The sequence below is a fragment of the Trichoderma virens genome (assembly GCF_000170995.1).
Source record: "Trichoderma virens Gv29-8 chromosome Unknown TRIVIscaffold_83, whole genome shotgun sequence".
Classification (NCBI taxonomy): Eukaryota; Fungi; Ascomycota; class Sordariomycetes; order Hypocreales; family Hypocreaceae; genus Trichoderma; species Trichoderma virens.
The window spans coordinates 926,333-940,627 of NW_014013666.1; the positions used below are offsets into that span (position 1 = coordinate 926,333).

At 50.3% G+C, this 14,295-nt stretch overlaps 3 protein-coding genes across 3 annotated transcripts; all 3 read left to right on the plus strand.

Moving 5' to 3' along the window:
- Nucleotides 1-339: 339 nt before the first annotated feature.
- Nucleotides 340-1,449, plus strand: TRIVIDRAFT_68075 (uncharacterized protein; the record flags this gene model as incomplete). Its single annotated transcript, XM_014098407.1, has 1 exon — nt 340-1,449. One exon carries the CDS (start codon nt 340-342, stop codon nt 1,447-1,449), a length of 1,110 nt encoding a protein of 369 aa, XP_013953882.1.
- Nucleotides 1,450-8,360: 6,911 nt separating this feature from the next.
- TRIVIDRAFT_58331 (uncharacterized protein) lies at nt 8,361-11,090 on the plus strand (the record flags this gene model as incomplete). Its single annotated transcript, XM_014098408.1, has 4 exons — nt 8,361-9,348; nt 9,448-9,530; nt 9,580-9,761; nt 9,824-11,090. 4 exons carry the CDS (start codon nt 8,361-8,363, stop codon nt 11,088-11,090), a joined length of 2,520 nt encoding a protein of 839 aa, XP_013953883.1.
- A 1,395-nt stretch (nt 11,091-12,485) lies between these two features.
- On the plus strand, nt 12,486-13,483 carry TRIVIDRAFT_46500 (uncharacterized protein; the record flags this gene model as incomplete). Its single annotated transcript, XM_014098409.1, has 2 exons — nt 12,486-12,527; nt 12,587-13,483. Coding segments are annotated over 2 exons (939 nt in total), but the record flags the coding sequence as incomplete, so codon positions are not given.
- Nucleotides 13,484-14,295: the final 812 nt, after the last annotated feature.

Sequence of the window (14,295 nt, forward strand, 5' to 3'; positions counted from 1 at the left end):
ACATAATATTCTACACTTCAATAACTTACAATAACCCCAAAGTGCAGCAATAGCTATCTGTCTACGACATTATTGAATAGGAATTGTGGCTCTAGCTATTTATTGCTTCTCACATATTAAATTCCCAATACAAATGTATCTCTGGAATGCTTCAAAACTTAACCTATTATGAACTACCCAATGAGATAGTAGAGGAAGAGGCAATTATAGTTATAAAAGGCGTAGACAATGTCGTAATATTTTCAACAGAGGGGTTTGATTTAATAATAATTCGCTACACAATTACTTTTAATACTGCTGCTCTCTACCACGCCATTATACTTTGGTATACCTCCTACGATGGCTCTATGGGACGATCACGACGAATTCCTTCAGGAATCTTCTAGTATAAGGACAGCTACCTCTGATAGAAAGCGCCAGTATTTGGATGATTATAACGACCATATTGCGACACGTCTCAAAACACCTGAAGGTAACTTCCAAATATGGGCTCATATACTAGCAGCGATTCATCTTCCTGGAACAGACGGCGACAGACATGCGGATATTAAGCTCAATATCAACCCGCAACCGCTCGAAGATGATGACACCGAATATGATGACACATACAGGATTACAGACACTCGCGTGTCTGTCTTCATGGCAGGCTGCGTATGGCACTATCTGGAACCAGTTAATAAACCCAACGCCAGAGCTATTTTGCTCTTTCGAGGGACTGCATCACGCCCAGCACAATACCGTGATCGAGACGGGCGTCTCAATACTGAACCAGTCGGCTACTGGGCTGATGGAAACCTCATAGGCGTTGCATCCTTTAGTTACGGCAGAATCAAAGAAGGCGTTTATCAATGGATGAAACAACAGACCGCCGTTGGCAGGGATATTACTTTGGTAGGGTATAGCCTTGGCGGATGTTTAGCTATGCGAGCGCTTGAATATTATGCCACAAATGAGCAGCCTCGATGGGAGAATTGCAAGTTATATGCCTTCAGCGCTCCTGGTTTGGACAGCATAACTGCCAGAGCTTTAACAGAACGATTCAACGGCCGCTACGACCAGCTGCATGCGTATTGGCATGTCGGTGACCCGATACCTGTCACCGGATGTTATCCAAGAACCACGACCAAAGCATATAGTCGCTTTGATCCAGACGGTGTTGGTAATCCTGGTGAAGGGGGCTTGTGGAATTGGTTCAAGCTGGAGCCACATCAGCTTCTTTATATATCTATTCCAGAGGGTTGGGGGGTGTCTATCGCATACCCTGTGCGAGATCGTCTTGATGAACCAAATTCTTCAAATATATTTCGAAAAGTTGTTAACTTCGTCAGACGGCTTCCGTTGGGAATGATTGGAACAAGTATAATTACTCCTTTCTTAGGAGCTATTACAAAGGCGAGAAAGCGATTCACACGCCGCAATGCAAATGATTGGTGTGGCCATGCACATTGAATGTAAATCATCTTTATTATTACTTCTTGGCATAGTGTAACATATTTGCAATTGTAACCCATGTGCATAATGCAAGAATTATTCACAAATACTTCTAAAGCAATGCTACTAATCAATCTATAAAAATGAGTCATATTTCAACAATTCTGTCCCTAGCTTATAATACAGCGGTTCATATAACTTACAAAGCCGTTATATATATGCTGCATGTAATATCTTCTGAGGTATTTTGCTTATGCGATATAATGACGGACGTCTTTTTGAGCTTTCATGAGATCATTTTCTTTTATATAGAGAAACCTCCTAAATAGCAAGCTCAATACAAGCATTCACTCTCTGCGGTAATTGCATTGTGTCTTCACTATGAAATGTCTGTCTCTCTGAAACCACACTGCTAAAAGGCGAAAACAGCTTGCACAAGGACCAAGCATACACCAATCTAATTACGAACCAAAATGATTCAGAAGTCTAGTAGGGTAAACACGCAAGACATCGTCACCGAAAAGTTCACAGTAAAGCTCCTGGACTTGTTGACCTACCAAGCCTCTGTCGAGAATGAGTTGTATTACATTATGCAAAAAGTATCGACTATCATTCTCATACAAACTACATTATTCGCCTTCGCCTTCGTCTATTCATCCATTATAATGCCTCGGCATGTATTCCCTACCACGACCCAGTTGAGTCGTGTTCCATCAAACTCCAAAATACAGGGCAAAACCTACACACCCATCTATAGCTCAAACAGAATCATTTCTAACTCAGCTATTACATAAACCCAACACTTCGATCACCATAGAGTGCGTTTCCAGCTGATACTGTGGATACACCTTCCTCAGACACATTCTCAAGTCTCTGACTTTGAGCCCTGATCAACTCACTCCTGCGTCCAAACTATTGTCTAAAACACCTAGTCTCTCATCTCTTCAACTCAAGAAACCGCCCCTAGTTTCATCAAAACGAAAACCTTTACTTTTATAATGTCGCAATCGTTGCCAACTCTGGCACAATGACAATTTCCCTCGGCCCACTATTTAACCACTTCCCAATTGTCCACTTCAACAACAAACCAACATATCCGAAAATACACAAATCAATTCACTATTCATATTCCAAGAATAACATTATGCTAGTCATACAGCGCCTCACACTCGCCACGTCGTGTCATCCATCGTCAAAAAATAATCCACAACCAGCATAATGACTCGCAACTCCATCGCGGAATTGCACCCGCATGCTTATCGTCAGCATTATCGCGTCCTACCGCAAAAGGGCACGAAGCTAGACGGCACTCGACCCAATTCCTAGACAAAAGAGGCTGTGCCGGCATATACGAGATGCCCATTGAAGGATGAAACTAGTTAATGCAGCTGTGAGTCCTGTTTCCACTTGCCGCGATAGTCTACAGAGCCCGTGCGCTTTTTCGCTATGCAGAATAAAATGAACATCACATGTTAAGGCCATCGGATGTCCTTTTTTTTTATCAGCTAATAAGCTGTGGCCTATCTGTTAGCATGACACATAGCTTCTCTCCCCTTTGTCCCTTTTATCTGCTGAGCCTCCAAACTGAGCCCGCAGTTGCACGAGATACTCAGTCTCTCGGGCGACTCCGATCAAGTGCTTGTGCGACAATACTTGTCCAGGACTACGGTAACGTATTTGGACAGGTAACACAGGCCGGCGTTTAGAGACACAGGGCTGAGCAGCAAACAGATGTGTGACACAGGCGAACTGCGAGGTAACGAGGCGGTCCTGCCGAGGATTCTGATTAAGGGCATGTGACTTCTCTCGCGAGGAGAAACGAGCTTCTTCTCCTGACTCGAATCTTGCATACGGCCGCCATTTGCAGCCCAGGCGGCAACTAACAAATGAATGCCCTAAAACGGATGAAAGCGAGGCATCTAGAATTTTCCTTGCGAATACGGTTCTGAGACAAGTGCCGGGCTAGGAGAAATGTCTTTGCTTCAGCTCAAGAGCTCTACCGCCTTTTCGAAATTCATGTCGTCGTCGCCGCGTAACACATGACGCCCGCCTTCATTCCGGATCAGCAAAGCATGTCATTTGGATTGGACGGCGTGGCATCCGCACGCGCCGTAGCGTCACCGTTCGCCCCTGAATGAGATTAGAACGATACCAGCCAGACACGAAGAAGGGAAAAAATCTGCTGAGCAAGGAGAAAGACGGCATCAGGCCAAGCCCAGACGGGCGGAAACCTTACTGCCTCTCCTATGAGTACTTTCGAGGCCTCCTATTGCCATTGTAGGACTAAGCGAGCATCCGTCACTCGTAAAAAGACTCAAATTGGGGCGTCCAACGATGGCACACTGAACTTCTCCGCACGTTTATTCGTTAGGTAAATCGACGTCAGGATCAAATCCCAACATGTCAACGCCAGGTTCACGGTAGTCATTTGGTTTTCAACAACAATAGTCCCTCGCTCCCCTGCTCGTTTTCCTTGGCTCCCTTGCTTAATGCATCCTTCAGAAACGATGGAGCGGTTCATCTGCTCGATCTTGAACGAGGCTGGCCAGCCTTACCCCAGAAAAGGAGGTCAAACAATCCCCAGAAACCGCCACTGCGGACCGGCGGCTATCGTCGGGAGGTAGCATGCACTGTTTGGCGTCTGATGGCATGGCATTTCCTGGGGAAATGTCCACTCTGGAGGGCCTCTCCAGAAAATCACTACTAATAGAAATCAAAACCCCGTGTTCTTGGCTGCGGGCGTACATGAAAGCGGCCTAGGATGCGATGCAGCCATGTGCCGTCTGCTCATCCTTTGGATATCTCGATATTGTAGTTGGCTAGACGAGTAGCAAGTGGTGCAGGCAGACCGACACCAGCCCGCTCCATACAGTAGTTGGTACCGGCCAGGCGCAAAGTCAGGCTGGCACCATTAGGAAACCCGACAAAGCCCGAGCCGATGCCGAAAATCTTTGCGCAGGAGGCTGGGCCTCGGCCTGGAAAAAATATGTCAACACGCTGGATCTCAAAGTGCTTCGGATGTCTTTAGTCATGAGCTGCGCAAAAACCAACAGTTGCCGCGAGGGCCACCGACACCCGGTAGCTGTTTCAAACTTCAACATCGGTTGATGAACCGGACAACCTTGGATGGGTACGGAATAGGGAGCTGGAATTGCAGCTCGCATGGACGCGCCGTCGGCTGGCTCGCGCAACAAGAGTAACAGGTGGATCGCTCCAAGGCCATCTCGGCAAGGTTCCAGCTTTCGGCGGCAACTTTGAGCTCCGCTCTCGTCAGTCCCCGCATCCAATATTGGCCGTTTGGGCACGAATGACACGCGCTCCTTTTATGTAATTCGGCAGTCTCCCGGTTAGATCCAAATCTCGACAGCTTCCCAAGACCATCGTCCAGCGCCGTTGCAAAGAGATAGCTGCTGTCCGTGCGCTAGAATCTGGACGTACTTGTAGATGTCGAGTTTTCGTTTTAGTAGCCGACTTTGTTTTCAGGGGAATGTGATGCATGCGGCTTCCTCCCGAACTTAATAAGAGCGCCTCCCCCGTCAAATCGGAATAACATCCTGGCATCCAGTCAAGGCCATGCGATTCGTAATGCTAAAAACAAGCCACTTGGAGCAACTGCTTCGCTTGCCCACCACTCAACGTCATTGGTCTCGACCTAAAAGGCCCTGGCAAACTCGGCTGACGGTACGAGGTACTAGCACGACGGGCCAGGAGTGTTGCATGCCTCGGAAATCAGCCACGAAATTCATGAGACCTGCTCATAATGGGTATTTGTCGCGTTGCCTGCTCCCGTGGTACTCCGTACTTGCAGTGCCGCCCACTTTGGCTGGCGCTCTGCACTCTCACTGCCTCAGACAAAAGGAAAAGACTGCAGATTTTCACAAGCTGAAGTCCTGGACAGACATGACGTTGCGCTGCAGGACTGTATGCGAGTGATACTTGTAAAAGCTTTGTCGCTCAAATTAGCTCATCATCTTTAAATGAGCTCCTATCAGCAGCCGCGCCGCGGATTTGGCCCATTCAGTAATATTTGATGGTCAACCCGGTCAGCGATAAAACTAAGGGCGGCAGGAATCTCGTGCTCCGTCCTCGTACGAACGAGTTACCTAGGTACATGTATTTCTCCGTCATGTGAAAGTAGCCAGAGTACCGCCTCTGAAGGTACTTGCGCCATGTGGCTCGGCGACTGCCGCCATCTCATCGACGTCAAACATGTCGCATTAAAAGTCAATGCTTTGCATACTAGTATACTCGTATGCGCTCTGGAAATTGTCCCTGTCCGGCAGATATTAGCATCATGCTGGTCTAGCTGATTTGGAATTTTGTCCCCGAGAGTTTCGCCCTGTTTTCTGCGTCAGGGCAACCGACAGCAGCGGGAAAAAAATGAAAAAAAAATTGAAAATGGCGTAAATCGCCGGGGCTCTTGCGCTAGGTGGACGCCGCCATTCGAGATAACGCCAACTGAATGTAGCACGCAACTCGTAATTGCACGCGATTTTTTTTGCCGCACGCCTTTTTTGCCGCAAGCCTTTTTTCCCTCGTAGACAGCGGGTCTGCGATGCTTGGTAAGAGAGGCTCTGCCCACTTGGGGGCGAGCCGTTGGCCACTGAAGATACAGCCTCGCTCTCTTAGCTCCATTCCAGACAACCTGAAAATGAAAACCGGCTCTTAATGATGCAGGATTTCAAGCGTGCTTATCGACGATAAGGTTCTTTGGCGACGGCCATGGGCGGATTGCAACAGATACGGAGCACTTTACGTACTGTACATGCTGGTGATGGGAGATCTCGTGAGATGCCACCCATAACCGTAAGCACAGTGCCCAAGGAAACGGATTCAAGGTTGTATCGCGACACCACTCAACCCCTGCTAGTCCCGCAGAAGCTGCTGACACCATGGTCTCGGCGCGGGTCAGCCCCAGACCCTCGATAGGCTTCTGTTTCGACCCACGGCGGTGGCCGAAGGCGCCAGCAACATGTTGCGCCGTACTCCGTGGCTGTAGCACGCTGCTGAATCGTGTTATGCCCCACAGTGCTGTCTCCCACGTCCCACGTCCCCCAGCCTGTTCCTTGACTGCGATCCGTCCTTTGTCAATTACAGCACGACGAGCCATCATGGACAAGACACTGTCGGCCCGGCTCCAGTGCTTGGTCACGCCCACCGCCCATTACAGTACTGTACGCACGGATAAGGAAGAATGCAATCCGACGGATTTGCGACACGCTTTGGGCGATCCTTCCAACCCAAGGCAGGTGGCGGCAGTGCTGCCAGCGGAGGGGTAACCAGAAACCGATCAGTGAGTCGCCGAGGGTGAATGGCCGACTCATGGTAGATACTGGAAGAGCGTACCCGTAAGAGCGTGTGCCCCCTCCGTTTGGACGTGCTGTACGGATATCCTGCTTGGCGCTCTGCCACATTCTATGCTCGTCCATTCTGCCCGTATGGGTTTGCGGAGTGGTGCTATAATAGTTAGCGTACGGAGTTGAGACTTGGGGACTGGAGTGACAGCCACATGCACCTTGACACCCAGTACGCACTCCGTATCTTGCAAACAGCACTCGGTACAGCAAGGGAAGACCAGTAGAACTTGAAAGGAACATCTATTTAGCGAACTTGGCGGATTTGGTGTGAGCCCTAAGCCTTCCCGCCCGCTCGCTCGGTCACTCCTTTTGAACTGGTATTGGTGGCCGAGGCAGTCGGTTGTGCCGGTGCGAATTGTAATGGTGGTGGTTTAATCTGTGGCGCTGTCCTGATCCTCGCCCGAATGGCTCGCATATCTCTCAGCAAGCCTCTTTTCTCTTCCAATTTTCACGCGATAGAGCCACACAGGGTACGGAATCCTTCTGGAACCGCCTGACCACGGGCACTGTCAAGCTGTAAATTGGAAGGCCTCTCTGCAGGCGAAATGCCATCATCGATGCGTCCGAGCACAGTGTCGTCGAGGATATGGCACCAGGGGGTCAGTATCAGAGCGCTGTTATTGGTGGTTTTGCCTGGTGGGTGGTGGCTTGAGTTCATATCACCTTCTTTTTTTGGCCGATGGTGGCATTCCCACACGCCGACCCCCCTGGCTACTCCAGCTCAATGGCCCCCGGCAGCCCTACTTGTTTCCCCGGCCTGATTATTTGCTTCGCCATCGTTGTTGCAATAGTCGTTAGCCACCAGCCTGCATCAGGTTACATCCCCTCCAATCCAACGTTTGGCTCGCCATGCTGTCTCTTCTCTGCTAGCCCCTCTCCACCTGCTCTCGTGCCTAGGCTTTCCCGTCGTTTAATACCATCGTACTAGCGGCAGCGGTGGCATTAGCATGTAGACAAGTAGAGTACATCAGCCAGAGCAATTCTCTCCTCGCTCCAATTCGGGGATCTCGCTCTCTTATCTCAGCGGGGGCCTTCTAAATTGACCCTTCTCGAAAGACGGCACATGGGATTTCCCATCTTGGCAACTTAGACGAGGGAACTTTTGCTCGCTCTCTCTTTCTCTGCGTGGCTTGGCTGTCTTCCTCCCACGCTTCTGCTGCAGTTCCGGTGTTTGACCAAACCACACAACGGCTGTTGCCCTATCAAGGCCGTTTTGCCCACATCAGCCGATATCTGGGGAACGATACCGATATCTGCCCCTAGCCAGCCAGCCAAGCCCTTGTACTGGGCGCCGCGCTCTCGTCTAGTAGGCCTCGCTACTACTGTGATTCCCTTCTCTTTACTATCCATCTACACTGGGCGACTATGGGCACCTTTGCCCGCCTCCCATACACGACCTTGATTTGACTGAGCAAACACGCTCGCCACTCCAACAGAGTGATGAATCATCGCGCTGGAGACTGATTATTCCAGCCGAGTCTCACGACTTGCCCAGGTCCGTCAGTGACTGACAGACAGACTGCCGGCGGACTGAGCAACACTGCTCTGTCTGTTCGGTGTGGGCACGTTGACATGTTCCATCAACCGCCAGATAAGCCTCGCGCGACTGGCTTCGATGATGATACGTTCGGGTTTGTCAACCAGGCTTGGGATAGGTATGGCTTCGGCAACGTGTCGTCGCCTCCTCCGGCGATGCCTCCGCAGCCCATCCAGAGGACCGGACGGGCCTATTCCACGGCATCGGTAATGGATTGGACCCCCGATCTCGACACGACCTTTCACCACCACGGCGACGGAGTGGCCATGTCGCCAGTAGAAAATGTCGAAATGGACAGCCTGGGTACGGCTCAGGGAGGGGGAGGGGTTGGCCGCTTGGTTGCGCATTTCGAGAACAAAGGATATGTCCCGCCATTGCCTCCTCGGCCCATCAGCAACCAGCAGCATCAACCGCATCAACCGCACCACCTTGGCACCAGCCCTTCAATATCGTCGCAGTTTGGCAGCCTAAATTCCGTAGCCCATACGCATAGGATCTCGAGCCCGGTTGCCAGCTCAGGTGAATCCCAATATGGCTCGCTCGGCGTCCATTCGCCCCCAACTCCCAGTCCAATCGCCACCAGCATGGGTCGCTCTGGTAGCGTGCACTTTGGCAGTTTCCATGATACTCAGCAGGTGCATAGTCCCGGCATTGGTACGCCATTTGGAAGTATGGATGGGTTCATGAATTCCACCCGTGTGAATAGTCCGATGGTATCGACTCCAATGGTGACGACGCCAATGGTAACGACCCCCATGGTGTCTAGCCCCATGGCTACTCCCGGAGTGCCTGGTACACCTGGATTCGAAATATGGCGACCTCCTCCCTCAATGACTCCCAAAACCGAACCCTCCCAACTCAACAACCCAGCCAACAACTTCGGTTATTTCAGACCTCCCGTGCCGACAACGCCAAAGCCGGTTGTGAACACAGGTAACCAGTTCATCTTGGAATTCAACCCGAGCGCCAAGGCAGCCAAAGGGAAAGCCCCAGCGAAACCACCAAGGCCACGATTGCCTCCACGTAAACCCAGTGTCGCACAAGCACAAATATCAGCACGAGCATCGACACCTGCTCAAGCGTCAACACCAACACCCGCACCGGCCGCCGCATCCACCCCAGGGCCAATGTCTCCTCCTCCTAAACCGCCTCGACCCTCAGAACCGTCGTCGTCTTCATCCACACCTCTCGCTGTGAGCTATATTGTGAGACTCGGTGATTTTCTCATATGATAGTACTAATACGTTCACTTAGGCACAACGACAGGATTCGATTTCTCTTCGTGCCCAGGCAGGTACTAGGCCGTCACGGGAACAGGTTCCTGCAGAGGCCTGGGAGCAATATAAATCCACCATCAGAGCCCTCTATCTTGAAGAACGAAAACCGTTGAAAGAAGTCATGAGCATCATGGCTGACAAATATGGCTTTCAAGCAACGTGAGTCGTGATTGTTCTTTGTGTTTCTTCATCTCCCTGAAGCAGATCTAACCCACCCTCAGGCCAAAGATGTACAAGACTAGATTCTCTCAATGGGGTTTCGTGAAGAACAATACAGAGGAGGAGGTCAAGCGGCTGTTGTCGATGAAGTTCCAGCGTGATGCCGAAGGCAAAGTTTCCGAATTTGTCCGAAACGGCAGAGTGGTAAACCTGGGTACTTACTTGAAACGAAAGGGAGTGACGGAGTACGATTTGGTGGATTTCGAGTTACCCGCCGATCTCCCAGCTCATATTCGATGCAGAACGCCAACGCCACCTCCGGCGCTTCGGTCACCCGATCTCCTTCGCGCACAAGAGGTTGTGGTTGGAAACATGCGCAAGGCCTTTTTGCACTGTCGACAATTTGAAATGGAGACGGAGACGCAAATTGGCTGGCCATCAACCATGGTTTGGGGAGCCGGATCAAGCGAGTTATTAGTCGAAGCCAACTTTTATTTCGAAGCCCGCGACGCAGACCAAGGCGGTGACTACCTGATGCGGGCTTTCAAGCAGCTCGAGGTGGACCTGAGAAAACTTTCGCCGCAGGGCATCATGGAACTCATCTTGGGCATGATTAATCGCGATCCCGGCATGATGACGGCTCTGTGCAAATACCTCGCGGCATACTCGACGACTAATTTGGAGCGCACGCATCCTCTTCGGCAAATCTTCACCTGTTTGTATGAAGTGCAACAAAAGCATGGAGCGCAGACACTGTCTGAACTCTTGTGGACTAGTATTTCCACAATTGCAGAGGAACTTGAAGCCATCTATGGACGCAAGCATCCATATGTGGCTCGAACATGGGCTGACCTTGCAATGTTTTATAACCACGTGAACCCTGAGAGGCTGGACAAGTTGGTTATTGAGCTTCGTGTTCTGCAGAGGCAGCTCGAGCAACGGCATGGCCATTCCAGCGTCGAGGTAGTGTCTATCCGATATGCTATTTTGCTGTTGGTGTATGCGGGGGCGCCTCAATCAGATGCCGCGAAGCAAGCAGCAAACGATTATTGGAATATGTTGCGAAATATGGGTACCATGTTTCCCATGCGCGACTCCCGCCCGAATTGCTATTGCTACCATAGCCCTCTCAAGGTCGACCCATGGACAAAGAGATGTCGGAGGCGGTATGACTCACTCGTAACCATCCTGGAAGAGCATGTGGGAGTGAGAATTCACCCTTATTTCGAAGAGGACTTCCACACAACCGAGCACGTCCAAGAGCCACAGAATGCATGGGCCGCAGCTCTCCAGATGGGTACGTCGAGCAGATCATGGGGCTTTATTTAAACGAAGCGCCCTTGAAGCTTGGATACGTTCCAAGCCAAACTAGCACAGGTATCTCGATACCTTGTCCTCTCATTTACTCATGACGATTATCTTGTTGCGGAAAAATAAAAGAACAGAGTCGGCAATACGCGTTTTGGCGGTTGATACCCAGCATCAAGAAGGGTTTGTGGCGCGCATAGCGGCGATTTCGGTTCCGTCCTGTTTGCCATCACATATCGAGCCTGGAGTTTTGGACGGCTGATACTTTCACCTACGTGGAATTTCCTTTGTCGTCTACTGAACGCTGACAAGTCGTTTTCCTTGGTTTATTTGTCTCCTTGCGCGCAAAGTTTTCGCACCTCGAGCCGGCGTTTTGGAGGCTTTCAGCTGGATGCTTGTGCATCCGTGTATAATAGTATGCGTTGTTGTTGTTTTTGGCTGTATTTTTGCGCTGTTTTGCTTTGTTTTTTTCGTGTTTCCGGAGACCGCAAGGAGGAGGCGGACACGATGTTGAGAGTCTGGCATGGGCTGAGACAAAACCCCAGACTTTTCAAAAGGGCAAACGTGGAGTTGTTGGAACTTGAGCAGAAAAATACCTTATCGAGCATTTCCTGCACTATCTGGGAAGGCGGCAGGCTGGAGTTTGGATGGCAGGAACGGACGAGGCAATTGTCATGCAGATGGTAGACCAGACCGTCCTTCTGGGAAGGCGGTAGCACCCTGATTTCTCATCGCACCTTCTTTTCTACTTGACTTGCCGTTAGTATTAAAACCTTGGTAATGAATAAAGACATGATGACATCATCTTTGAATTGCGTTTATCTGCATTGTAAATACCTGGTACTTATTGATTGCTTCAATTTTTATATACCTTACCTCTACGCCGTACCATACAAATAAATCCAAGCGAAATCCATCTCGGAAATCTCATTCCGAGGTATCACCGGCGCAAACCTTCCCAGGATTTTGGTGACCTCATCACCACCAGCATCTCTTCCCAACCCACCAAAAACCTGCCCGCCATGTCGCTATTCCGCGGCCAATTGAGCTCCAGACATCTCCAGCACCTAAACAGCAATAGCAGCAGCATCAGCAAAGTCTTTTGCCGCTTCTACTCTTCCTCGAATCGCACAATCAAAGGTACGCCTCCGGAGCCTTCTCGACCAAGCTTCTCCCGAAGAAAATAGACACAGACAGCAAACCTTCTTTTTCTTCCTTGTAGAGTACGACGTTCTTTTCCTCCGCCAGCATGGCGCCAAACACGCAAAGTGGCATCTCTCGGCTCCCTTGAAGCCAGAGAGTCGTGTGAGGCTTTCGTATGGGGCTTCTATTCCTGGGTCAGATCTAATCGGCCGTCGCATTCTCGATGTGGTTCGCGATAGCGCTGGCAATTCCGTGGTTTTGCATGAACCGTCTCTTGCAAGCTACATAATTAACAGCGAACGTCTCGCCACGCCGGTAAGAATTCTCACTCAATTCTAGCACGCCGGTAGGCTTGAGAAGCTAAACAGTCGCAGATCTACCCCAACGACGCCAACACAATCGTCTCTCTCCTCGATCTCAATCCCTCTCGCCCCGGCGAAGACGACCAAGACGATGCATCTCCTCCCTTCGAGATATTCGAAGCCGGCACCGGCATGGGCAGCCTCACTCTCCACATCGCCCGCGCCATACACGCCGCAAACCCGCCTCTGCCGGCCGCTCTTCGACAAATCCTCATCGCTTCCCCCTTCAAGTCTCGCTATGACTTCGCCACTTCGAGGGGATGCCTCGAAATCTCCCCCGAAGAACAGGCCACGCTCGATGCATACGCTTCTTCCCGTCGCGCGGTAATACACACTCTCGATCGCAACTCGAAGCATGCTCGCGCTGCGTACAAGCTCGTTCGCAACTTTCGCCGTGCGCAGTACTTGCCTTCTGTCGACTTCCACGTCACCTCCATAGATGAGTTTATAAGTCAGCGACTTGAGCAAACAGGCGGACAGCCTTTTCTCTCCCGCGCCATTCTCGATCTCCCGTCGGCGCACGAAAACGCCCAGCGTGTAATTGAAGCTTTGCAGCCCAATGGCTTGCTCATCCTCTTCAAGCCTTCCATCAGCCAAATTGCCGATTTCCAAGCTTGGTCCAATGAGACAAAGCAGCCAGTGCGCATGGAAAAAGTCATTGAACTCTATTCTACTACTGCCTCCGACGGCGGCGTGCACGACAGCTCTGGTGGAAGACACTGGGATGTAAAAACTGTAGTGCCGAGAGCGCAGCAGGGAGAAGGCGGCAACAATAAGCCGGTACAGGTGATGCGGCCAAGAGTAGGCGAGCGTGTTGCTGGAGGAGGCTTCGTGGCTGTACTGCGGCGATGGCCTGTGTCTGAGGTGCCAGTCCAAGAAGCCTCTGAAGAGCCAGAGGTCCAAGAGTGAAGTTGACATTTCATCTTGGACACAGCCAACGAATCCTGGGACGATGTGTTGGCTATTTCTTGTATATATTGTGCCATTAGACATATTTACCGGATAGACATTTCATATAGATGCGGATAGACTGGTTAAAGACCTTTGGTGTATATAAAAGTCATGACAAGGGCGGAGCTTGATGATACAAGTCAGTCACATTTGCATCACAATCAAGAATATCAGTTCTCAAGAAAGTTGCAAGCCACAAAACATCTCAATCTTCAAAAGAAATAAGCCAAAGAATGGTCCGCTCGCTATTTTGCAAAAAGTCCCAGCCAAATCACTCTCACTCTCAAATTCTACCAATTGTTGGCGGGTATCTCTATATACAGCGCTACAAAAAAAAAATATTCATGTATATCGTCATCGTCGTCATAAAATCGCTTTGTAAAACAAAAACCAAAACCACCTTTTCCCCCTGGGGTGTAATCCTCCTCTGTGCTCTCCCTCTCGTTACAATCTAAGGTATCGAGAGTTATCCTTCAAAAAAAGGACATCCGCAGAATGCGCCGGCCCGCCATTGCACCTGCTTCAGTTCCTCAAGGTTGAGCCATCTCCATTAATATTTAACCCCTAATGCCATGTTCGAAAAGAAAATCTTCCAGAGTATATCTGTCTTGTGGCCGGCAACTAACCCTCCGTCCGGCGGCGTGATAAAGAAAAAGCGAAAAGAGATGGGAAAAGAGGAAACGAGCAGTATAGCGAAACTAAAAATTCCAACGCGCGCTAGACAGAGGCTTTACAGCCATTGTATATTCGCTGTTCGTGGCCCATTCGCT